Raw genomic sequence first — 24,791 nt, 5'->3', positions numbered from 1 at the left:
ACCCTCCACTTTTCGCGCGTGCGCCTCCCACAATTTTCCCCCCCCTCGGGAATGTTCCATTCCTGTGGGCTGAAGGGGTAGGGGAGAAAAGGACAGGCAAAAGCGGGTAGAGCTTGCCGTTAGGACTGCAATTACCCATGTGGCAGGCAGAAACCTAAGACAACCTACCTCTCTGGGGTCGGCGCCGGGGCTCTCTTCTGCACTCCTTCTCCTCCGGCCCGCGGTGAGCAGGTCGACAGCAGCCTAGCGCCCCTCTGCTGGCCGATGGTTGGAGGCCGCGGCGGCTGCGCGTTGAGTAGCTTCCTGCGGTATTACCCGAGCTTTCTTCGCAGTTGCGGGACTCGCGCTTTGTAAACGGCTTCTGATAGTGTCTGCTGGTCAGCGCGTTAGGAGTACTGGTCCTCGACTCATGGTGAGGGAATGGGCCGGCACGTGGGTTGTACCGATGAAGGAAAGGAGTGGGAGTCCAAACCTCCGTAAGGTAGGGAGCGAGGCTAGTAGGGCAGGCGTCCCTCCTAGGGGCTTTCTACCTGGCTTTGGGATCCCCACCTGGGATCCACGGAAGAACCGGTGCGGTGGTCTGCTTTTGTTGTTAACCCAGCTTAGACTTCTCGAATTTCACACCATTGCCTATACGCGGTGATGTTTTTGTGTCCTTTACGCACTCCTCATGGTTGGTACATCTTCAACCTCATTAGGTAGCCTGGCGTGGGAGTATAAGGAAACCACGTACTTGTAATTCAGTTTTGGACTTGGTCTCCCATGTCTTGTGTGTGTGTGTATGTTTGTTTCTTTCTTTTTGGTTAAGTATCTAACAAAGTTTTTTTTTAGCTAGTTTTTTTCTTGGTTCCTTAACAAAAACTGGACATAAAAATTAGTTCAAATGTGCCTTCAGGGTTGGTGTGAAATAATAAGATAATATATGTAAAGTAGAAATAGCCTTTAGGCACAGGGAAAGTGCAGAGTATGATGTTATCGTTTTCAGTACTGTTGATAAGGTTTGTGGGTGTAATTGGTAGTTTGTGTTCTATCCTTTCAAATCGTTAATAAAACAGTGCAAAACTAGACCTATCAAATTTCTGTGGCTACTGAATACTTTTTTCTGAAAACCTTGCACTGGTATTCGATAATTGAATTCAGGAAAACTATAGACTATTAAAATCCGCAGATAATCCCAAAGTTTATCTAATATAGTAGTTTTTAATTTCATCCAAAGGGTAAATGAAGCCGAATGAATTAGGAGAAGAGTCTACTTTCCTGCACATCTGTGGAATTTTAGGGATCTAGGGAATAATTCAAAAATCACTGTACTAAAAGGCCCATTCAAATTCCAAAATTCAAGTAGGCAGTCCTAAATTTCCCCCTTGGAATATATGGGTCAGGTTTTGTTACTTGTTTTGGGTTTTTTTAAGGTAATAAGGAAATGAGCCTTAATTACTTCACTGTTGATTTACTTTTCTTAACCATGTCTCAACTCTTTTATAGAGCCCACTTAGGTAGCTCTACACTGATCTTTATTTAATTGTCTCAGGTATGCAACTTTTTAAATTCGAGGGCAGGGACTGTGTCTAACATTTCTTTTACGTGCTTTCGTAGTCTAGCAAAGCAAGTTATGAAAATATTGAAATGAATGTTAGATACTTAAAATACCAGAAGAGAAAGAGAATCAACATTTGTGCAATATCATGTCAGGAGAACGTGTTCCTGTTTAGTCCTTATAGTGTACAACACTTTTAAATAGATAATTACTCCCATTTTACAGATGAGAAGCCTGGGGCTCAGAGAAGTCCAATAACTTGATATTTAGACTTTCGTTTATCTCTTAAAAACCTTTTTTCACTATAGCACATTGCCTTCATAATAAAATTTCTCATCAGCAGCATAATTGCACATGCTGCAAAGAAAATACTCTTTTAGTAGAATTCCACTACACCAGTGTATAAAGTAAGTTACTTATTTATGGTCTGCGTAGAAGTAGCTTACGGTAACTACAGTAATCTCCCCTTATTTGCCGTTTTGCTTTCCGTGGTCAACTGAGGTCCAAAAATTTTAAATGGAAAATTCCAGAAGTAAAAAATTCATAAGTTTGAAATTCCTTTTTGTTCTGAGTAATGTGATGAAATCTCACACTCACGCTGCAACTCACCTGGGATGTGAATCAACCTTTTGTTCAATGTATGTACAGCATATCCATGCTATATATACTACCCACCCTTTAGTCCCTTAGTAGCTGTCTCAGTCATTAGATGAAAAACACTTGGTGTATGTAGGGTTCAGTACTATCCATTGTTTCAGGCATCCACTGGGGTTAAGTGCTGTCTTACCTCGTTGAATGAATGAACCCTGAATTATTTGAACCAACAAAGGTTTGGAAGACAAAATAATGGTTTCCCCAGAGATGTTTACATCCTAATCCCTGGAACCTGTGAATATGTTATGTTACATCACAGGAGAGAAATAAGGATGCAGATGGAATCAAGGTTGTTAATTAGCTGACCTCAAAATAGGAAGGTTATCCTGGATTATCTATTTAGGCCTACTCTAATGACAAGGGTCCTTAAAACATGGAGGAGGGAGACAGGAGAGTCAGTGCCAGGATGATCGAATGTGAGAAAAACTCCCAACTAGCCATTGCAGATTTTGAAAATGGAAGAAAGTCATAGGCCATGCAGTCTGTAGAAGCTGGAAAAGGCAAGTAAAGAGACTTTCCTAGAGCCTCTAGAAAGAAATGCAATCCTTCTAACACTTTGATTCCGATTTCTAAACTACAGAACTTTAAAATAGAATTGACTCCATATCTGTGGGTTCTGCATTGATGTATTCAACCAACCCCTTATCTAAAATATTCAGGAAAAACAATAAAAAATAAGAATACAACAATAAAAAAATACAAATAAAAAAACATACAGTATAACAACTATTTACATAGCATTTACATTGTATTAGGTATTATAGGTAATCTAGAGATGATTTAAAGTGTATGGGAGGTGTATGTTTTATGCAAATTCTATGCCATTTTATATAAGGGACTTGAGCATCTGTGGATTTTGGTATCCACAGGGGATCCTTGAACCAATCCCCCTTAGATACTGAGGGACAATTGTAATAAATTTTTGTTGTTTTACATTGCTAAGTTTGTAGTAATTTGTTAGGGCAGCAGTAGGAAACTAATACATAAGGGAGCCAAATTATGGCTAACCTCCAAAGTAGTCTGCCTTGGATTTAGGTTTTGTTTTTTAATTTATATGAGGGTGTGGTTTAACTGAAATAAATTTTCAAGCAAAGTGATAAACACTCAACAGAGCTGCCTAGATTTCCAGTATTTCCCTTCTGGCACTAGTCCTCAAGCTGTGAATAGACAGCAAGGCTTTTATATTGCTATACTGCAGCAGTATTAGCTCATCTGCCCTCAGACTTCCCTACTAGAGTAGAAGTACATAATTAAACATTTATTTTATGGTGCTGCTTTGCTGGGATGTTGTCTAAATGCAATATAGATAAGCAGGAAAGCCTCTTTGACATAAACTTTTTTTCCCCACGTACCAGTCATCTTTTATTGGGCATTAATTCTCAATTAGGGTATGAAAGGATTCCGCAATGATCGAGTTCCTCAGGGAGGAGTGCTGGGCCAAGGTGATCATGGTAGGAGTGCAGAGTGTGCCTTCCACACTGGTCTCTCTTCAGTGGTGCTTGCATAGCCACTCATTGTTTGGCCTCCTTGTGAGAATGCCAGTAGCTGAAAAGCTTGTAAGCTTCCAGCACCATAGATACCCCAGTGATGCTCCCTTTCTTCACATTGTTTTAATGCAAGTAGTAACCTCTTTGAAACGCTCCAACAATGCCTTTGGGGTGAAATCCCACAGCAGTATCCAGCTTGGCAGTTTCTCTAGTTTAACATCACTGAGTTTCTTTTTCACTGGAAGGAATGATGTCATTTCAGTCCTGGTCTGATAAAAACTTTTAAAATAAGGCTTCACATGTTAAAACAAAATTTTAAACATAAACCTTACCAGAATATAGGCAGCGTTGACAACGTTTGACAAGTTATGGGTAGATGTTACATAAATGTAATAATCTGTAAATGATTTTTTATTTAACATGGAAAGAACTTTGAATTTTCATTTGGGTAAGATTTTAAACTCATGCTTTAGACAATTGCCTTTTAGCAGAGTAGAAATATATACTCCAGACTGCCCAGATTCAAAGCCCAGCTCTTCCACATGATGGTAACTTGTAAACTTGAGTAGAGACTTAGTAGTAGTAATAAACTGATATTTATAAGTCATTTAATGTTTATAGGAATCCCATATTTAGATACTACCATGATCTCCATTTTACAAATGAGAAAACAGACACACAACTATTAAGTGGGAGAGCCAGTTTTCAAATCCCAGCAGTTAGATTCTGGAGTCCATATTTTTAGCCGTTCTGCTGTAATTGCCTCTCTGTTTTCTTGTCTGTAAATTGTAGATAATAGTACCTGCAACATAACATTGTTGTGAAAATGGAATTAGTTAATTCACATGAAACTCTTGGAACAGTGACCGGCACATATAAAGTGTTACTTGAGTTTTTTTGAGCCTTAGGTTTTTTCCAGTATGTTGTAGGAGCAAGAGGAAAGGGGAATGCTCTATACTCCAGCCTTTACTAAGCACAGCCTTTTTGTCTGTTTTATATGTTGGTATCATAAATTGCTCTTAGCTTGATAGGAATTCTATTGCCAAAAAAAAAAAAAAAAGTCTGGAAAAATACTGTTCTAGTTCAGTGTCTTTGTTTTACAAATATGAAACCTGGGCTTGAAAGGAAAAGAGACTTTTACAATCTTATAACAATGTCATTTTTTCCTGTAGAGAATGTTATGTGAAAGATACTCATCTGAGAAACCAAGTGATTTATCAAACATTCTTGAGATAGATGTAGGCATATTGTTAAGGCTAGGGTTTCTCTCTCTCTCTCTCTCTCAAGTGTGTGAATGTGTATGTATGTGTGTGGTTTATTTATTTATTTTTTTGGTGGCTGGCTGGTACGGGGATCTACACCCTTGACCTTAGTATTATAACACCATGCTGTCACTAACAAGGTCAGCCCCTATTTTTAATTATTTATCTTCCTATAAGATAAATATATACAAATATATATTTTCTATATATACAAATAAAATTCATACAGAATAATTATTAGCTTTAAAAGATTCACTGGGCTTTTACTGATTAATTTTTTTTTATTTACTCTTTGCCTGGGTATTAGTAATATGATTCAGAATTTGAAAAGTACAAAAGACACCACTCTCCCCTCTTTTCTTGCCCCCACAGGAACCTATTTTCTCTCTGTGAAGATGACCAGTATTATCAATTTTTTTGTATATCCTTCAAAATATTTATCTTTTTAGAAAGAGAGGGTATACATTTCCCCCTCTTTTACAGAAGTGGTGACATGCTATACACATTGCTTTGTGCCTTGTTTATTTCACTTAATATGTATTGCAGATTTTTCCTTATCAGTACACGGAGAGTTTCTGGGTTTTCTTTTCTTTTGTTTTTAAACAGCTGGACGGTATTGCATTGTGTGGATATGCTATTTATCCCCTATTGACATATACTTTGATACTATTCAACCTTTTAATATTAGAAACAGCATTGCAATTGAATAATCTTATGTACACAGGGACCCTGTGTTCTTATTATGCCACTGCATAAAAATGGTTTTACCTAGGTCTCATAAAAAAAATTTTTTTTAACATGGACACATTAATAAGGTTTGAACAGTTTTTATTACATAAACAATATTATTAATATTGCTAATTATTATTGATAGCATTAGAATTGAATATCCAGAAAGATAATTACCTGCAACATTAGCACCTGAAATATCAAATCATTTTGGTATCTCTTTCACTTTAAGTCTTTATCTTTATACATCTCCACTTTAGAACCATAATCTAAAGTTGAATTGAGGTCAATGTAGATATACCACTGAGTCCTTAAATTCTCAGATGTTAACCTTGTGCATGTGTGTACACTTAACATGCTTTTTGTAAAGTCTTTAGGGGCCTATGAGACATAGCCTGGAGTCCATTGCTAGGTTCAATTCATTGAGGAATATCCAGAATATCCTTTAAGCCTAGGAAACAATCAGTCCCTTCTACAGTAGTCCCTCTTAATCTGTGATTTGCTTTCCAAGGTTTCAGTTACCTGTGGTCAGCTGAAGTCCAAAACTATTACGTGGAAAATTCCAGAAATAAACAATTTATAAGTTTTAAATTGCCCTGAATAGCATGATGAAATCTCTTAATGTCCCTCCCAGAACAGGAATTATCCCCTTGTCTAGCATATGCACGCTATATATGCTACCTACCAGTTATTCATCAACATCATCTGCTCATGACAACAAACCATTCACATTTGCGTGGCTCAAAGAAGGGGAGACTACTGTATTTCCTTCCTTCTTGCTTTCTCCATTAGAAGAGATAGCGTACATTGCATCCTCACTGCACCCTTATCAGAATTGCAAACTAAATACATATTGTTTCTACTAAAAACACCTGGAAGGAGGTACAAGACCAAGCTCAGAAAAGTTTGCACTGTTGAAGTTTGTCATAATCAGTGTGTTTCAGAACTCCTTTACTTCTGTAACCTTGATGTTGCTCTAGGAATCCAAACCTGGGGAAATACGTACAATGAGGATTAGTATATGCATCCTAACAAATTCTGTCTTTTCTAACTGAAATCATGAAAGTAATGAGATTACATGAAACAAATTTTTCCTATAAGATTCAGGATTTATTTATATATATATATAAATATATATTTATATATATATTGCAACTGGCCAGTACAGGGATCTGAACCCTTGACCTTGGTATTATAAACACCACGCTATAACCAACTGAGCTAACTGGCCAGACCTAGGATTCAGGATTTATAACAGTCTTTCTCAACTTTAACACTATTGACATTTGGGGATAGATGATTCCTTGTTGTGGGAGACTGTCCTGCACATTATAGAATGTTTAACAGCATCCCTGTTCTACTCACTTGATGCCAGTAGCACTCCCCATACATCCCCCAGTTATAACAACCAAAAATGCCTCCGAACATTCATTGACAAATGTTCCCTGGAGGGGGCAAAATTGCCCCAGTTGAGAACCACAAATTTAGAAAAAGAATTACTGAGCATCAGGAATTGGCCCAGTTTTAGTACCAAAAAAAAAGTCCTTTGGCCGGCCCGGTGGCGCACTGCTACAGTGCGCTGCTTGGGAAGCGCGGCGGCGCTCCCGCCAAGGGTTCGGATCCCACATACAGACCAGCGGCTCACTGGCTGGGCGGGGTGCGGTCGCAACACCGAGGGTTGCGATCCCGTTGCCGGTCCCAGTCCGGTACGGGCGCGACACTGAGGGTTGCGATCCGTTGCCGGTCACGAAAAAAGACAAAAAGGACAAAAAAAAAAAAAAAAGTCCTAGTTAGAATTCCTAGAATGGTGAACAAAATAATTCCATTGTTTGTATCATGTTTACATTAAAATAAGGCATTTGACAGTCTCTCACTATGGCTTTTTGGAGAAATGTACAAATATAATGAATATTTATTTGGTTGAATAACATACCCAAAGACTGCCTGTTAGTTAAGTGGGTTGAAATTCCCTTAACCATTAATATCTGTGCAGTGCAGTGGCTCTTACTTTGGGCTGCACATTGGAATCAGCTGGGTAGCCTTAAAAAGATACTGATGGGGCCGGCCTGTGGCTCACTCGGGAGAGTGCGGTGCTGATAGCACCAGGGCCACGGGTTCGGATCCCATATAGGGATGGCCGGTTTGCTCACTGGGTGAGCGTGGTGCTGACAACACCAAGTCAAGGGTTAAGATCCCCTTACCGGTCATCTTTTTTAAAAAAAAAAAAGATACTGATGATTGGGTCTCACTACTAGAGACTGATTTAGGTCTGAGGTACAGTCTGGGCATCAGAAGTTTTAAACTATACCCAGGTGATTCTAATGTGCAGCTATTTTTGAAGACCACCAATCTAGGCTGTGCTGCAGGACTCTTTCGGTAATCCTTTCTTGTTAAATAGTTCTATCAATGACTTGAAAAAGATCATTGAGGATACCTTTTTCAAATTTTGTAGTTTTTACAAAATTTGTAAAGGGTAGGTAATATGATGGTGATAGATTTAGAAAAACAAAAAGATCTGCATATGTGGGATCTTGGATTGAGTCCTGTGACAGAAAGAGGACATTAGCTGAAAAGCTGAGGAAATCCGAATAAAGTCTGTAGTTTACTTAATAGTATTGTACCAGTGTTAATTTCTTAACTTTGTTAATTGTACTGTAATGATGTAAGATGTTAACAATAGGGAAAGCTCAATGAAGAGTTTAAAGAAGCTCTTTGTACTGTCTTTACAACTCTTCTGTAAGTTTAAATTTCTTTAAATAAAACAAAATTTTTTGATCTATTACAAATGGTTAGCAGTTGCAACTTCTTATCTGTGCGACTCAGGATTTTTAATAGCATATGTAACAAAATAAAAACCAAACTTTATTGGGTTCTGAGACAGATATAAAACTGCAACTCTGTTTCATAATTTTTTATTTAAAATTTTATCAAAACAGCTTTTATTTTATTTCTTTGTGGCTGGCTGGCACAGGATCTGAACGCTTGACCTTGGTGTTATAACACCATGCTCTAATCAACTTAGCTAACTGGCTAGACAACACAATTTCTTTTTTTTATTTTGTGGGGCTAGCCAGTACAGGGATCGAACCCTCATCGACCTTAGTGTTCTCAGCACCACAGTCTAAACAAGTGAGCTAAGCAAAAACTTGTGATTTTGAAGCTCCTTCCACTAAGAAGTCTGTTTCCCACCTCTTGTATCTGGGTTGGCCTAGAAAGGGCTGCAATAGAATGTGACAGAAGTTTTACTGTGCTGCTTCTGAGCTTAGATTTCAAGAGGTCTTAATTGTTTCAGTTCCCTTGGACCTTTGCCGCTGCGATGGGAATAAGCTCAGGCCATTCTGTTAGAGAATGAGAGACAGCTTCTAGCAGAATCAGTCCTAGCTGAGGTCAGCCTACACTAGCCTTACAGAGAGCCAAACATGGCCCAGAGCAAAAGAACTAACCAGCCAACCTGTAGCTATCATCTTGTGAGCAATAATATATGGTTATTGTTTTAACCCACTGAGTTTTAGGGTGGCTTGTTATGCAATAGCTGATACAGTGCCTCAGAAGATGCTGTGACAATAAAATAACATAAAGCATGTAATGCTTGTATAGTTCTTTGGCACATACTAATTAGCGCACGTTCAGCTGCTGCTACTGCTCTCTTCAGTAACAGCTTTATTGAGATATAATTCACATACCATAAAATTCACCTTCTTTAGAGTGTGTTCACAAAGTTGTGCAACCATCACAAAAATCTAATTTTTTTTTTTTTTAAAGATGACCGGTAAGGGGATCTTAACCCTTGACTTGGTATTGTCAGCACCACGCTCTCCCAGGTGAGCCAACCGGCCACCTGTATATAGGGATCCGAACCCATGGCCTTGGTGTTATCAGCACCGCACTCTCCCAAGTGAGCCAGGGCTGGCCCTACAAAAATCTAATTTTAGAACATTGTTGTCAGTACTCATTTTCTGCTCCCCCAGCCTCAGGAAACCACTAATCAATTATGTGATTAAGAAGGAAATTTCTGAAACATTTTGTAAACTTGGAGTCAGACTAAACGTAGATTTTTGAGACTGGCTTCTTTTACTTTATCTTCAAGTTTCATTCATGTTGTAGCATGTATAAGAACTCCATTTCTTGTTATTGTTGAATAATATTTCATTGTTTGGCTATATGTGTTTATCCATTCATGAATTGATGGACATTTGCATTATTTCTACTTTTCGTCTAGATGAATAATACTGCTGTGAACATTTGTGCACAAGTTTTGTGTACACATATGTTTTCATTTCTCTTATATAACTAAGAGTGAAATTTCTGGATCATGTGGTAACTCCATATTTTACCTTTAGAGGAACTGCCAAGCTTTTCCAAAGTGGCTGCACCATTTTGATTCCACCAGCAATGTATGAGGTTCCAAGTTTTTCCAGATCCTCCCCAACATTTATTTCTGTCTTTTTGATTTTAGCCATTCTAGTGGGTATGAAGTGGTATGTCATTGTGTTTTTATTTGTATTTCCTAATGACTAATAATGTTGAGCAAGTTTTCATGTGCTTATTGGCCATTTGTATATCTCCTTTGGAGAAACACCTTTCAAATCCTTTAACCATTTTTTAATTGGGTTGTCTTTATTGTTGAGTTGTAAGAATTCTTTGTATATTGTGGGTATAAGTTCTTTATCAGATATGTGATTTGTAAATATTTTCTCCCATTCTGTGGGTTGTCTTGCACTTTCTTGATGGTATCCCTTGAAGCACAAGTTTTAATTTTGATGAAACTCAAGTATCTATTTTTACATTTATCACTTATACTTGTAGTGTCATATCTAAGAAACCATTGCATAACCCGAGGTCATGAAGATTTACTATGTTTTCTTCTAAGTGTTCTGTTGTTTTAGCTCTTGTATGTAGGTCTGTGATCTATTTTGAGTTTATTTTTGTGTATGATGTGAAGTAAGGGTCCATTTTCACTCTCTTGCATGTGAGTATCAAGTGGTTCCAGCACCATTTGTTGAAGAGACTGTTCTATCCCCATTCAGTTGTCTTGGGAACTTTGTCAAAAATCAATTGACCATAGTAGTTTAGGTCTGGACTCTTGACTCTGTTCCATTGATCTACAGACATATAGATTAGACATATATGATCTATAGATATATGCCAATCCCATACTGTCTTGATTACTGTAGCTGTGTAGTAAGTTTTGAAATTGAGATATGCGAGCCATCCAGCTTTGTTCTTTCTCAAGATTGTTTGGCCTATTCTAGGTTCATTGCATTTCCATATGAATTTTGAGAGCTTGTTTGGAGATTCTAGCAGGGGAGCACAGCTACTTGTATACTCTTGACCAAAGAATGGTCCTCCCCTGTATCAGAGAAAAGTCATCCTTTTCCACCAAGGGTGCACCTTCGGGAGGGACACACGTGGTCTATATGAATTTTGAGATCAGCTTGACAATTTGACCAAAATGGTTGCTGGGATTTTGATAGGTAGCACGGTTTTTTCCTTTCCTTTCCTTTCCTTTCCTTTCCTTTCCTTTCCTTTCCTTTCCTTTCCTTTTTCCTTTCCTTTTTCCTTTCCTTTTTCCTTTCCTTTTTCCTTTCCTTTCCTTTCCTTTTTCCTTTCCTTTCCTTTTTCCTTTCCTTTCCTTTCCTTTCCTTTTCTTTTCTTGGAACTGGTGATTTTAGTGAACTGTGTTTTCAGTATGAAGGAATGGTGTGATAGAATTACAAAATAGCCACTCTTGAAAATATAATATCTAAAATTAGGGAAAGAATAGATCATACCTGAAGAGTATTGAGATAACATAGAGAAGAGACTTGTATTGTTTGATGATTGCTTTAAGAAACAGAAGACATTTATCCAGGAAAAGAAAAAAAAACAGGATATAACTACCTTCAATATTTGAAAAATCGTCATGTGGAAGATGACTTCTAAAACCCAAGAGAAAGACTGGGACAGTGAATAGAAGCTACAAGGCAATATTTCATCTCAGACTATGAAAGAACTTTTAATAAAAGCTGTCTGAAAACCAAATGGACTGCTTTGTGAGTTCCTCATCACTGGAAATGTTTAGGCTTCTGAGGATTAACAGTATAGCATATGCAGTGTCAACTGGGAAAGGTTTTAGAGTCAAACATAGATTTCAATTCCAAAACTGCCACTTTTAGGCTGTATACCCTTGGACGAGTTATTTAATCTATCCATACTTATTTTCACCTGGGGATAATAATGTCTAACTCATAGGATTGTCATGAGATAATGCCTATAAATTGCTTATTATAGAGTCTGTATTTGAAAAGTACCCAATGATTATTATTATGATCAATGTAGCAATAATTTAGGTCTGAACTAGTTCAGTTCTTAGACTAGATCAACTTAACCTTAAAAATCTATGATTCTCTTCACACAGAAACATGTACATAAATATTAATAGCAGCTTTATTCGTAATAGCCAAAAACTGTAAACAACCCAGATGTCCTTCAGCAGATGAGTGGTTAATCAAACTGTGGCACAATACTATGGAATAATACTTAGCAATTAAAGGAAAAAACTATCAATACATGTAACATGCATCCTGGATTCATCTCCAAGGGATTAAGATGAGTGAAAAAAGCCAGTTTCAAAAGTTACATACCATATGATTCTATTTATAACCTCTTGAAATGACAAAATTATGAAAATGGAACACAGGTTAGTGGCTGTCGGGAGTTAAGGAATGGGGAATGGGAGGAGGATAGAAATGGGGGAGGCTATAAAAGGGCAACATGAGGGATCCTTGAGGTGATAGATATGTTCTGTATTTTAACTGCATCATTGTCATATCCTGGTTGTAATATTGTACTGCAGTTTTGCAAGATGTTACCATTGGGGGAAACAGGCTAAAGGGTACATAGAACGTGCACAATTTCTTTGAACTGCATGTGACTCTACAGTTACCTCAAAATTAAGAATTTAACTTAAATAAAGGAACAATGACCCTCATGACCACTAAAGTTTTAGCATATAGTCTTTGATACCTTTCTAAACTTGGTACAGGCTTTTCTAACTTCCTTCTCAGGTTACATATGGCCTGTCTGGGCAAAAATACTCTTTTTGGGCTGGCCCGGTGGCGCACTCTGTAGAGCGCGGCGCTTGGGAGCGCTGCGGCACTCCCGCCGAGGGTTCGGATCCCATACAGAGACCGGTCCGCTCACTGGCTGAGCGCGGTGCGGGCGCGACACCGAGGGTTGCGATTCCGTTGCCGGTCGCAGTTCGGGCGCAACACCGAGGGTTGCGATCCCATTACCGGTCACGAAAAAAAGACAAAACGGAAAAAAAAAATACTCTTTTTTTTAGAGAGCTGAAACACTAGTTAAAAAGTTTCATCAGGGCCAGCCCATGGCTCACTTAGGAGAGTGTGGTGCTAACACCAAGGCCACAGGTTCAAATCCCTATATAGGGATGGCCAGTTAGCTCACTTCAGAGAGCATGGTGCTGGCAATACCAAGTCAAGGGTTAAGATCCCCTTACCGGTCATCTTTAAAAAAAAAAAAAATTTATCAGAATAATAGTGGAGTTTTAAAAACAATGGTGAGTAAATGTATTTTTGAAGTGTACGGAAAAGCTTCAAATGTTTTAAAGACTAAGGAAATTATTTGTCTCCAGGATTTGTTTTTTCTACATTTTATATAAAGAGTGACTGGGGGTGGAGGCAGAATTCTTCTGTCTTTGAATGGTAGAAGTAGATAACAGGGAAAGCCTCAGAATGATGATAATTGAACAATATTAGAGAGGTGTTTTAATATCTTTGAGAATTTTTTTTTTAGTTCTTAAAAGCCTTGAGATAATTATCATTAATCTTTAATTTTTACTGCCAGTCATTTTTAATAGGAAACCTGTCCCTTACATACCTTCCAGTTATAAACAAAATGTTTAACTTGTACTCTGCAAATAAGTGTTCAAATGACACGCACCAAAAGCAGAAGTCAGTACTCAATTTTTCACAGTATTAGTGGCTTTCAGACTTTATTTTGCAGAACCCTGATTTGCATATGCCCTGAAAATAGAATGAGCAAATATTCCTCTCTTTTGCATTAATTTGCCTTGTTAATAGGATGTTTTCTGCTTATAGGTACTTTAAATGACATTGAAAATGCAGTTTCAGGCTGGCCGGTTAGCTCAGTTGGTTACAGCACAGTTACACCAAAGTCAAGGGGTCCAGCTGCCAAAAAAAGAGAAGACAGAAGAGAAAATGCAGTCTGGTTTAGATTGTCTGCTTTGGGATCAGACTTTTGAGATTTCTCCCTTCCTTTCCCCCCTTTTGAAAGTATCTTATTATTATATAAGATATAGGTCTATATAGATATATCTTTTACCTTAAAAGTAGTGAAGAAATATTAAAGTATTTTAAGCAAGGCTTCAACAGAGAAAATGGATTAGAGATGTTCAAGGCTGGAGGCTAGTATATCAGTTCTTGTTGTAATTTGGGTACAAGGTGATAGTGCCTTAAAGTGGAAAGCCGTTTACATTTTCATGACCAGCATTTCCCATAGTGTCTATAACATAGCCTGAATAATATCCCCAATGAAAACAGGCACACCTATGGGATGAAGTGGCCTCTAGGTCATGTCACCCACTGTTTCCTCTCCAGGACCCAGCTCCCCTCCAGAGCCCACAGCTCTTCCATAGTAGTGATTGTGCCAGTGAGCATTTTATAGATCTGAGGAGGACTGGGCAGGTCAGATACTGTTGGTGTGACACTGCACTCCAGCAAAGAAGCCCTGGAATCCCCCAGGTGAAGGAGAGTCAGGCCAGTAGAGACCATACCAGTCTTGTTCCCCACTGTATAGTGGGCATGTAGAAGCATATCACACATTTCTTGAATGACTAAAGTAAGGAATATGTTGACATGTTTATTATAAAGTAAACTTGAAAACTAAAAGGAAATGAAATTCAAAGGGGTTTATGTGATTCTCTTGACTGTACTGTAAGCTGCATTGATACCATGAGTAGTTTGGGAGTAGGGAGATTTGAGATTGGGTAGGAGGGCTTAGGGTTGGAAATCAGCTGATACAAAGGCTTAGAATTGACATGTGAGTTAGCTGGTCACCGATCAGGGAAGGCATTGGAACTGAGGTAAAGTGGGGGAGGATTAAGAACAATTAGGGTTAAGGAAATTGAGCTTGTCAGAAATGGGCATTAGGTAGAATTGGGTGTCAGGTGGAGGTGAATACTCGGTGATGTTGAGCATTGGGTGGTTGTGTTGGTAGTTGCCAAGGTCACTCCCAGGTTCTATGATTTAAAAGGAGGACTCAGAAATCCGTATGTAGTTGTTCTTATGGCTGTTTATTACAGCAGAAGGGCAGAAGGATACAAAGCAAAATCATCAAAGGGAAAAGGCACATGGGATAAAGTCTGGAAGAAACCAGATGCAAGTTTCCAAGAGTCCTTTCCCAGTGGAATCACACAGGATATCCTCAATTCCTTCGTAACAAGTTGTGAGAACATGTGTGAAACGTCTACTAGGGGAGGCCTATTAGAGACTCAGTGCCTAGAGTTTTTATTGGGGGCTTGTATGTAGGCATGATCTGCATAGCACGTACTAAAATTCCAGACTCACAGAAGAAAATCAAGTGTTCAGTAAAAACCACATCATTTAAATAAGCAGTTTAGGCACAGACACCCACTCTTAACTAGTTCTGAGAGTGGTAGGAACCTTACCGAAATTTAAGTTCCTGGACACCAGCTAAGGGCCAACCTTGCAAGCAGGCTTTTCTATAGAAAACAGTCTCAAGCCTGCTATGTTAGCACTTCTCTGTACCATCATACTCAGGTGGTGGTGGGCCTTGGACAGTTGTCAGCAGTGGAGGCAATGTAAGGAAAAATTAAGGAGAACAGATAAAGAGCAGGCAATAGAGGAGGCCTCAGTCCAGCCTGTGGCATAGTAGAGCTTCATCCTCGGCCTTAGGCACATCCTTGTAACCATCACCTTGCTCCATAGCAGCAAGCTCCTGCACTATGATTTAAGAGAATGGTATTAATACTATTTTGCAATAAAGGTGTTCCAAGGGTTCTAAGACCAAGGAAATTTTGGAAACAATATTTTAAAATGAAGTCTCTTTAGTGTGGTTTTCCCCAGATCATGTATATGCTAATAAGTGTTGTAATTATTCAAAAAATGAGTAACTGCAGCATTTCTGAAATTTCTTTGGCCATAGAACATTTTATAGGACTAATTATCATTCACCAAACTTATTTTGGAAACTGCTGCTTTAGACCTCTGGTTTTCTTTTTCTTTTGTTTTTTTGTTTTGTTTTGTTTAATTTTATTTTGTAGGCCTCTGGTTTTCAAACACAGCAAAGGAGCCCTGGAATCCCAAAGGTAAAAGGGAGGTAGGCCAGTAGAGACCATACCAATCTTGTTCACCATTACGTACTCTGTATAGTGTGAGCATGTGGAAGCACATCACACATTTCTTGAATGACTGATTCTTGACTTTATATAAGCTCCATTAGGTCAGGAACTGTAACGGTTTGTTCACCATTGCATTCCCAGGACCATAGCACACAGTAAGTACTCAGTAACTGTTGAGTTAAATAGATGGAGCAGCTCTTGTCATTACTGTTGTTGCTAAAGATTTTGGTTCTAAAAAAGATGAAAATGATTAGCCAGAATGAAGTAATTAATCACCTAGAAATTTAATTTAGTTATTCCATCATTACTGGATATTGAGATTTGCATTTATATACTTTAAACTTTTATCTCCCAAAAGATTAGGGTATTTAATTAAATATTTTCAACATACAAAAGAATAAATAATAACACACATGGTATAAAAGTAATAAAACAAATACTTCAGTATCTATTATCCAGTGTTAGAAATTCTTAGATCATTAGACAGTCTGGGGTCCTGGCAGGAAGGTGTGGTGGTGAGACCGGCTGGGAAGATGCCAGTGGTTGTGATGGTGGAATGTGCCTTCAGTTTCAAAAAGTTACTGTATCAGTGCAACAATCAAGAGCTTGAGGCTCTGGAGGTATTGCTACACACCCAATGTATGGTCAGCTTCTAGTTTTATATTTGTTCCATAATGACATGAATAATGCAAGATATCTTTGGAAAGGAGTACCTTCCACCTGCTACAAAATCTGCAAATTCTGTACTTGGAGAAATTTGGTCTGTAGAATAAAGAATCTGGCAGAGAGATTTCCCTGGAATTTACACGACCACCAACACTCACCAGTGGTTTGAGATGGTCTAGCCAATCATGGAAGAACTTAGAGATGCTACAAGTTGCCGAGCTTTTGCCCTGGTCTCTCAAGCCCGTACCTCAGTAATCGCTGATGATTTTGCAGCCTTTGTTGGACTTCTGTAGAAGAGGCTGTGAAATATATATTAGTGCAAGGATGGCAAGCTGACTCTACCACAAGGATGGTTCTTCCCAGAAAGCCAATTGCAGGGGCCCTGGATATTTCTTGTAACAGGTTTATTCCCTTTTCAGAGCCTGTACCAGTTCCCCAAGTCCCCAACAAACAGCAGTTAGCCATGTGGTTTTCCTTGAAAACTGATTTCTCATTCTCAGTTCAAGATCCACCTTCAGAATCCTGTATACTGACAAATATAGTAATGTAAAATTTTTGTTTTCAGTTTATTGGATGGATTAAGCACCTCAGCATTCCTTACTGAGTATGTGATAAAATATATATATATTTTGTCCTTAAACATTAGGCTGAATAGTTGTTGAAACAATTCTCATTTTGTGTAAAATTTAACAGTTTGGATGGAGCCTGTCAGTATTATGCAGTTAGTTTTTATTTCCTAGTGACTCATAAAATAAGCTCTCCTGCTTTGTATAGAACAGTGGTTGTCAACTGTCTTTTCCCTGCCCCAGCACACACCACACTCCCATCTGTACCACTGGTTGATAGTTGTAGTGATTCATTTGGTGTTTAAGGAGGAGTTAAAATTCCTAATGGAACCTGAATTGCTGGGGATTGAGATTCACCTTCTCTGGAGAATATGCTCTCTTTTTCCCCCCTCCTGATAATCACTAACGTAGAATACAGAAATATAGCTGAGGGACAAATAGACCGTTTCTTTAGTAAACCAGTTTGTTAACTTTAGATTTTTTCTGACAGCGTATGTGGCATTGCTGGCAATGGAGGGCTTACCATGAAAATGGGACTTATTTAAGACATTCATGAGAAGTATTAAGTTGTTATGTCTCCTTTCAGAAGAAGGGAAAAGTTAACATAGAATGCATTGTATGTGGAAGGAAGCTGTTAAGATAAGTAATACACTTTGTACTATCCTGCAGCCATTTGGTTGCTTGTATTTATCCCTTGGTTCAAGTTCTGCCTTTTGGAGAAATACTGAACAAGTCTTTCATTTTTTGTGTGACAGCTCTCTGAATATTTGAAGTTGTTTATTGTATTACCATGTTAAAATACCCCTTAGTTCATTTATTATGCATTTGTTCAATGAATATTTAATTGAATTCTTAAAAAAAAAAATAGATCATTGCCAGTTTCCTTGTGTGCCCAGCCCCCAGTCTTTTCTCTTTCCTTCCTCCCTAAGAGTAACCATTATTCTAAATGTTCTTATCATTCTCTTGCCTTTCTATTTCAGTTTTACTAAATATATATGTATCTCCCAAATAATGAATGAAGTTTTTTGTTATTGAATTTTACATAAATTATATCGTGCTAGATGTAATAGTTTTTGCTGAGTATTAATTTTTGAGATTGATTCATATTGATGCATCTAACTGTAGTTTATTCTTTTTATTGCTATATGGTATTCCATTGTATGACTATATCTCTATTTATTCACTGTTCTATCAGTGGACATTTGAGGTTTCTACAGTTTTTTGATAATTCATACTCTAATACTATAAACATTTATATATATATATTTCTCAATGTACGTGTATAAGTATTTTCCTAGAATACTTATACAAAGGAGTACCAAGAATCTAGAATACTTATACCAAAGAATACCAAGGAGTAGAATATCTGGGTCATAGACTTGTATTTTTTTTTTTTTTTTTTTAAAGATGACCGGTAAGGGGATCTTAACCTCTGACCTGGTGTTGTCAGCACCACGCTCAGCCAGTGAGCAAACCGGCCATCCCTATATGGGATCCGAACCCGGGGCCTTGGTGTTATCAGCACCGCACTCTCCCGAGTGAGCCACAGGCCGGCCCCTAGACTTGTACATTTTTAACTTTACGAAGATAATACCAGATTTGTTTATCAGGATATTTGTGTTTACATACCCACTGGCATTGTATGAAAGATCCCATTGCGTCACAGCCTCTTTAACATCTGCTGTTATCTGACTTTTTCATTTTTTCCAATATAGTGTTTGTGAATAGTATCTCATTGTCATGGTTTGAATTTGCATTTTCCTGACTTGTAATGAGGTTGAAAATCTTTTCATGGGTTTACTAACCACTTTTGTTAACTTTTCTGTGAAATGCCTCTTCATGTCTTTTGCTCATTTTTCTTTATCAATCTGTAGGTGCTCGTTATATACATTCTAGATATTAATCCATTGTCAGTTTTATGTATTGCAAATATCTTTTCCCATTTGTGACTTACCTTTTTACTTTTTTTTAAGAGTGTAAGGACAATGTTGAAAGGACTATCAAGGCTTATTATCTCCAGGGTCCATAAGGTGAGTCTTAACTGATCTAAGGCTTTGTGCAAACTGCTTGTAGGTATATTGCTTGTTTATAGATGGATTTATTATATTAAGAATCAAATACTCTGGTTCAGCTTTCATTTACAAGTTTACACTCAAAAGAACAGTCACAATTTCATTTGTCTACCTATATACTTTACTCCCAGATGCCCTAAAAATCTTCAGTTAACAGATCTCAGTAGAATAGTTGTGTTTGAGAATTTACCATGTGATAGGAGAATTAACATTTTTCCAAAAAAAACAGGTAAGTTTGAATACAGTTATCTTTTATTATTTCTCTCATTGGATTAATGGTTATCATCCCTTAATGAAGTATTTAAAAGAAAAACAAGTAGCCAACTTAGAGCTTTAACATGATGGTAGAATAAAATAATAAAATCATTTATGAAAAAGATCGTTCTGCTGGTTTACATCATTCTTTTATTCATTTACCAAATAGTTTTTCAATACCTTCCATATAACAGGTATTCAGAATTTCAAGATGACTCATTTTACTAACAGTAGTTACAAGGGTACTTCAAAATGTTCATGGAAAGATTCGTATTATCTTTCAATTCTATTTTTCCATGAACATTTTGAAGTACCTTCGTATTATTTGTTGGGCACTTATTATGTGTCAGGTACTGTGCTGATTGCTTTATTTCTTTTAATCCTCATGACCAACCCATGAAGAAGATAATATCTTTGTTTCACAGATGCAGAAACTGAGGATTAGAATGGCTAAATAACTTAAATAAGGAAACAGGCTGTGAAGCTGCAAAGCCAGACTAGATGCCAGGTCTGTCTGGCTTCAAAGCCTGTGGCCTAATCACTATGCTATGTTGCACTTAATGGTCCATGTTCTCTAGAACTTCACAGTCCAGTAGTGGAATCATGAATAAATGACTGGTACTGTGTGGTGCTATTACAGTACCAAGGAAGAGTACCTAACTTGGATTAGTTGAGTCCAGAAGAAATCCTCCCAGTGCTAAATCCTGAAGGATGAGAACAGCCAGAAGGGTGTGGTCCCTTTCATCTGATCATTTAATTACAGATTAGATTTCCTAGAAGAAGAGCCTTTCTCGTGTAGGGTTCTCCTCTCCCTACCCCCATGGGTTCATGAAAAACCTATGTACATAAAATAACCCATTATTATAAAATGAAATAAAAGCAAGGATCAACAGAGGGTTGGATCACCTCAACCGATCATATTGCAAGGCTTAAAATGTCTTCTTCCTTAATACCAGATAAGAACTGAGGCCAGACCATAAAAGAGATGTTAGTGAGAGGAATTTTGTGGGTTTTTTAGTTCGGTTCAGGGTGACCTAGATTGGCCCACAAATGCTGTTTGTTCTGGAACTGTGCAGTGACAGTCATACATATGGTTGTTTTCCCTGGAAACTAAGATTAAGCTGGGTCATGGCATACATAACACTCCTAAGAAGTAAGGGATCCATTTTCCTAGCTTAAAGTCATCAGATTACTGTAGAAATAGCACCACCTTGTGGTCCTTGAATACTTTTAGTTTTCCACTTGACCTCTTAAAGAGAGACATGGTGCTTTCTCTCCAGTAGATAAAATTGAGTAGTATTAGTACTAAGATGTATTTTTCAGATTGCTATGCCGAGGTGACAAGCCCTGAATTCTCAATGGCTTAACACAACAAAGGGTATTGTTTGTATTATGTGTATGGGTTTTGCTTTGTTTTTGCTGTTCCTATATTTCCAAAAGGCTTTGCAGGCAAGATTGAGGAGATGGACATAGGTACAAAGGTTCACCTTCTCAGGAAAGCTCAACATGTAGCTTTTAAGGTTGCCACAGCGGGAGAACAAAAGAAAGAATTTATATCTACTCTTAGCTGGCTCTGACTAGAAATGACACAATTTATTTTCACTCCCAGCTCTTTAACCAGAGGCAATCACATGACCCCAGCCTTTCTGCAAGGGAGGCTGAGAAATGTAGAATATTTGGATATTTAGTGAGCATTGTTAGCTCTGTTATGAAGTAAATTTACAATCATACATTCTCAGACAAATTTGGGGCAACCTATTGCTTTACTCTGTTACTTTATATTGAAATCTGCCAGTAATGGTTCAGAGATTCCAGTGTGTTGTTCACTATGTTGCCTGTAGAGTTTACTTCCTTAGCTGGAGACTTTACATACTTTCACATTACATGTTGCTGTGCTAGTTGTCAGACTCTTTTACCTGCCAGTAATCCTGCACCAACTGGGCCGATTGTTGAACTAGGGCTGGATCTGGAGCTCCCAGACCCCTCAAGCCCGTTCACAGACTGGGTCACAAGCCCTTCATATGCCAGGCTGGGTCACCAGACCCCTTCACGCAGGTCTATGAGCTAGGTAACTGGCCAAAAGGTCCAAGGGTCCTTGGAGCCATAGGTTGGAAAGCCTGGCTGTACAGGCCTACACCCGCCCACCTGCTTCACTAAAACTTCTCTCTCTCTCTCTCCTCTCTCGAATAGCAACAAAACTAAAAAGATACATTGGTGTGCATGTGCACTAACACACACACACACACACACACACACAATTTGCTTACAAAGGATGCTGAACCACACCCAGCTGAACCCGAGGCGAGGGCCTTGACCAAACTATACTATTTTCCCAACAGATCTTTAATGAAAGATTCTTGGGCCGGCCTGTGGCTCACTCAGGAGATTGCGGTGCTGATAACACCAAGGTCATGGTTTCAGATCCTATATATGGATGGCTGGTTGGCTCACTGGCTGAGCGTGGTGCTGACCACACCAAGTCAAGGGTTAAGATCCCCATACCGGTCATCTTTTTAAAAAAAAAAAAGATTCTTCATTCCAGGGCACAAGTACTAAGTATTTGTGGTGTGTTAGGTACTTGGAGGAGAAGATACAAAAATGAATAAAATCTAATCCCTCTCTTCCAAGTGTATGACCTAGAATGAGAGGTGAACGTGTATAAGATAACATGACATGATAAAAAGAATAGAGATTTTGGAGTCAGAAAAACTTGGGTTCGAATTCTGGTTCTACCACCAACCAACTCTGACCTTAGTAAAAATTGCTTAACTTCACTGAACCTTGTTTTCCCTATCACAAAACAGGGATGATAATACTCTACCTGACTTGCAGGATTCTAGGCTCAAAAATAGTGCATGTAAGATACTATATTGCCTAGCATCTAACAGATACTCTTAACAGTAGTTATGAGTGCAGTTCAAGGCAGAGTAAAACTGCAATGCAGTATGAAAAAAGTGCTATTAGCAGAAAAGGAAAGATAATTACTTTTGATTGGAGGTGTCTGCCAAATCATCACTGAGGATGTGACATTTGAGTTGAGCCTTAATGAATGGGTAAGATAAATAGGTAGAGAGGGAAATCAAAGTAGAATGAGCAGAGGTATAGAGGCATAAAAGTGAATGACATGTTTCAGCATGGTCATATGACCAGAATGTAGAGTTTATGAAGGAATTAGACCAGAAAGGTAGGTTGAAATCATAATAGTGGTCTCAATTATCATGCTAAGAACTTTGATATTTACTTTGATATCAGTAGGGAACCATTTATTGCTTTTTGGTCAGCTGAAAGTTAAACCTATTATTTGGGAGGATAAAAGATTGTGAAAGATGAAGAATCAAAGATTTAGAGATAAGGATATTGGTTAAAAAGTTGTTATGATAGCCTCTCTAAACCTGTGTAATAGGAATGGACTGTTAGAGATGGAATTTATACATGGAGTTTAAGTCTTCTCATAAAATGGGTATAAGTGTTAGGAGGGGTGGTACAAAAATAATATTCATTTCTGCACTCAAGAAGCTGCTTGAGTGCAGAAATGGATATAAACACAGGTAGCTTTCACATTACCCATTGATTTATCAAGCAACTCCCTTATTACATCCATCTCTCATTTCCCTGTTCTCCTGGCTTTGTACCCTAATCTTTTCTTCATACTGGCATCTTTTCACCTTCTACATAAGGCCTCAATTTTGGGGTTCTCCACTTAACATTTTCTCACATTCGTCTCCCGATATCTCATCTTTCCCTTCCTCCCTGGTTAAGAGGTTTCTGTGTGCGGTTCACCAAGTTACCTATAAAGAGTTTACTTTCACTTAGCTGGATGTTTTACACACTCCCTCATTACATGCCTCCAATGAAAGATTATTTATTCCAGGGCACAGCTAGAAAATTGCTACAGAGGTCATAATTATAACTATCAAATAGTGAAGAACATTGTACTAATTCCCTGATAACTGAAGTGATGTGATTATTGGACATCTGAGAAATGCATGATAGTAGGAACCATTCATCACTGTGGGTGGGCAAGTACATTAAAAGAAGTTTGACAATTCTAAAACACTAAATTGTGGTTTTTTGTAGTTGGACCCTGGACGTTTTTTGCACATGGACACCCAGGCATCCCAGAGCATTGCTGCTCACCTAGATAACCAGGTTCCAGTTGAGAGTCCCAGAGCTATTTCCCGCACCTATGAGAGTGACCCGGTGAGTTGCTAATATGTATATGGGGTTTTACAGGGCTTATAATTTGCTTTGCTGTCCTCATTTAACATATCAGGAAAATTGAAACTTAAAAGATGCTAAGCAGTTTACATATAGTCAGATAGGCAGTGCATCTGAGATAGCTCTCTGGAACCCAGATCTCCCCTGTCCCTGCCTGATACTGTGGTAGCATAAAGTTCTCAGGTCACTCCACATATGTTCTGACTTAATTCCTACTAGTGAAATCACCTAGTGCCAAGGATTTTGCTGAGCATAGAATAGGTGCATAGTACTTATTAAGTTCAATGTCTTACAAGGTAAGATTAGCGGTTATTGCTGATCTATTGTATGTTGGGTGGCAAACTTTTCCTTAAAAGATCAGGTATTAAGTATTTTAGGCTTGTGGGCTGTAACAGTCTCTGTCACAGCTCTTCAACTCTGCCATAAACAAATAGGTGTGGCTATGTTCCAGTAAACTTTATTAACAAAATTGGTGACCAGTCATAGCTTACCAACCCCTGGTATGAAGAATACTAAAGAAATAAAATTACTTGCCCAAAATCACACAGCAGGGCAGGTGCAGAACCCAGTTTTTCTGATAACCAGTCTGGTACTATTTTTCATCCTTGTAAATGGATTTCCTGGTGTCAAGAGAGGGAACTAACTTGATTTCTTATGAGAAGAGCAATGTTTAAAATGAAGTTTGTCGGGCCGGCCCGTGGCTCACTCGGGAGAGTGTGGTGCTGATAACACCAAGGCCCCGGGTTCGGATCCCATATAGGGATGGCCGGTTCGCTCACTGGCTGAGCGTGGTGCTGACAACACCAAGTCAAGGGTTAAGATCCCCTTACCGGTCATCTTTTAAAAAAAAAATAAATAAATAAAAATAAAATGAAGTTTGTCAGCAGAAGCCAGGATTCCAGCAGTGTCCAATGTTGCATTTTCTAGTTCAGGTCCCATTAGGCTGGATATTGATTTCTGTCTC

The 24,791-nt window shown here is 38.3% G+C and overlaps 1 protein-coding gene and 1 pseudogene across 2 annotated transcripts in view; both read left to right on the top strand.

Moving 5' to 3' along the window:
* The first annotated feature begins 336 nt into the window (after positions 1-336).
* The window catches only part of DAP3 (death associated protein 3), a 35,983-nt gene continuing 11,528 nt past the window's right edge, over positions 337-24,791 (top strand). Inside the window, exons 1-3 of one of the 2 annotated variants that reach the window (XM_008570876.1) lie at positions 337-412; positions 19,256-19,312; positions 23,687-23,809. In XM_008570876.1, coding sequence (XP_008569098.1) covers positions 410-412; positions 19,256-19,312; positions 23,687-23,809 — 183 coding nt within the window. In that variant the 5' untranslated portion in view covers positions 337-409. Of the gene's footprint in view, positions 482-19,255; positions 19,313-23,686; positions 23,810-24,791 lie in introns of both variants that reach the window. The other variant, XM_008570869.1, reaches the window with a different exon arrangement.
* On the top strand, positions 16,584-17,266 carry LOC103589022 (annotated as a pseudogene).

This window comes from Galeopterus variegatus, unplaced genomic scaffold, assembly GCF_000696425.1.
Source record: "Galeopterus variegatus unplaced genomic scaffold, G_variegatus-3.0.2 Scaffold33, whole genome shotgun sequence".
Classification (NCBI taxonomy): domain Eukaryota; kingdom Metazoa; phylum Chordata; class Mammalia; order Dermoptera; family Cynocephalidae; genus Galeopterus; species Galeopterus variegatus.
Note: the sequence above shows the minus strand (reverse complement) of the source record. Positions and strands in the feature narration are given on the sequence as shown.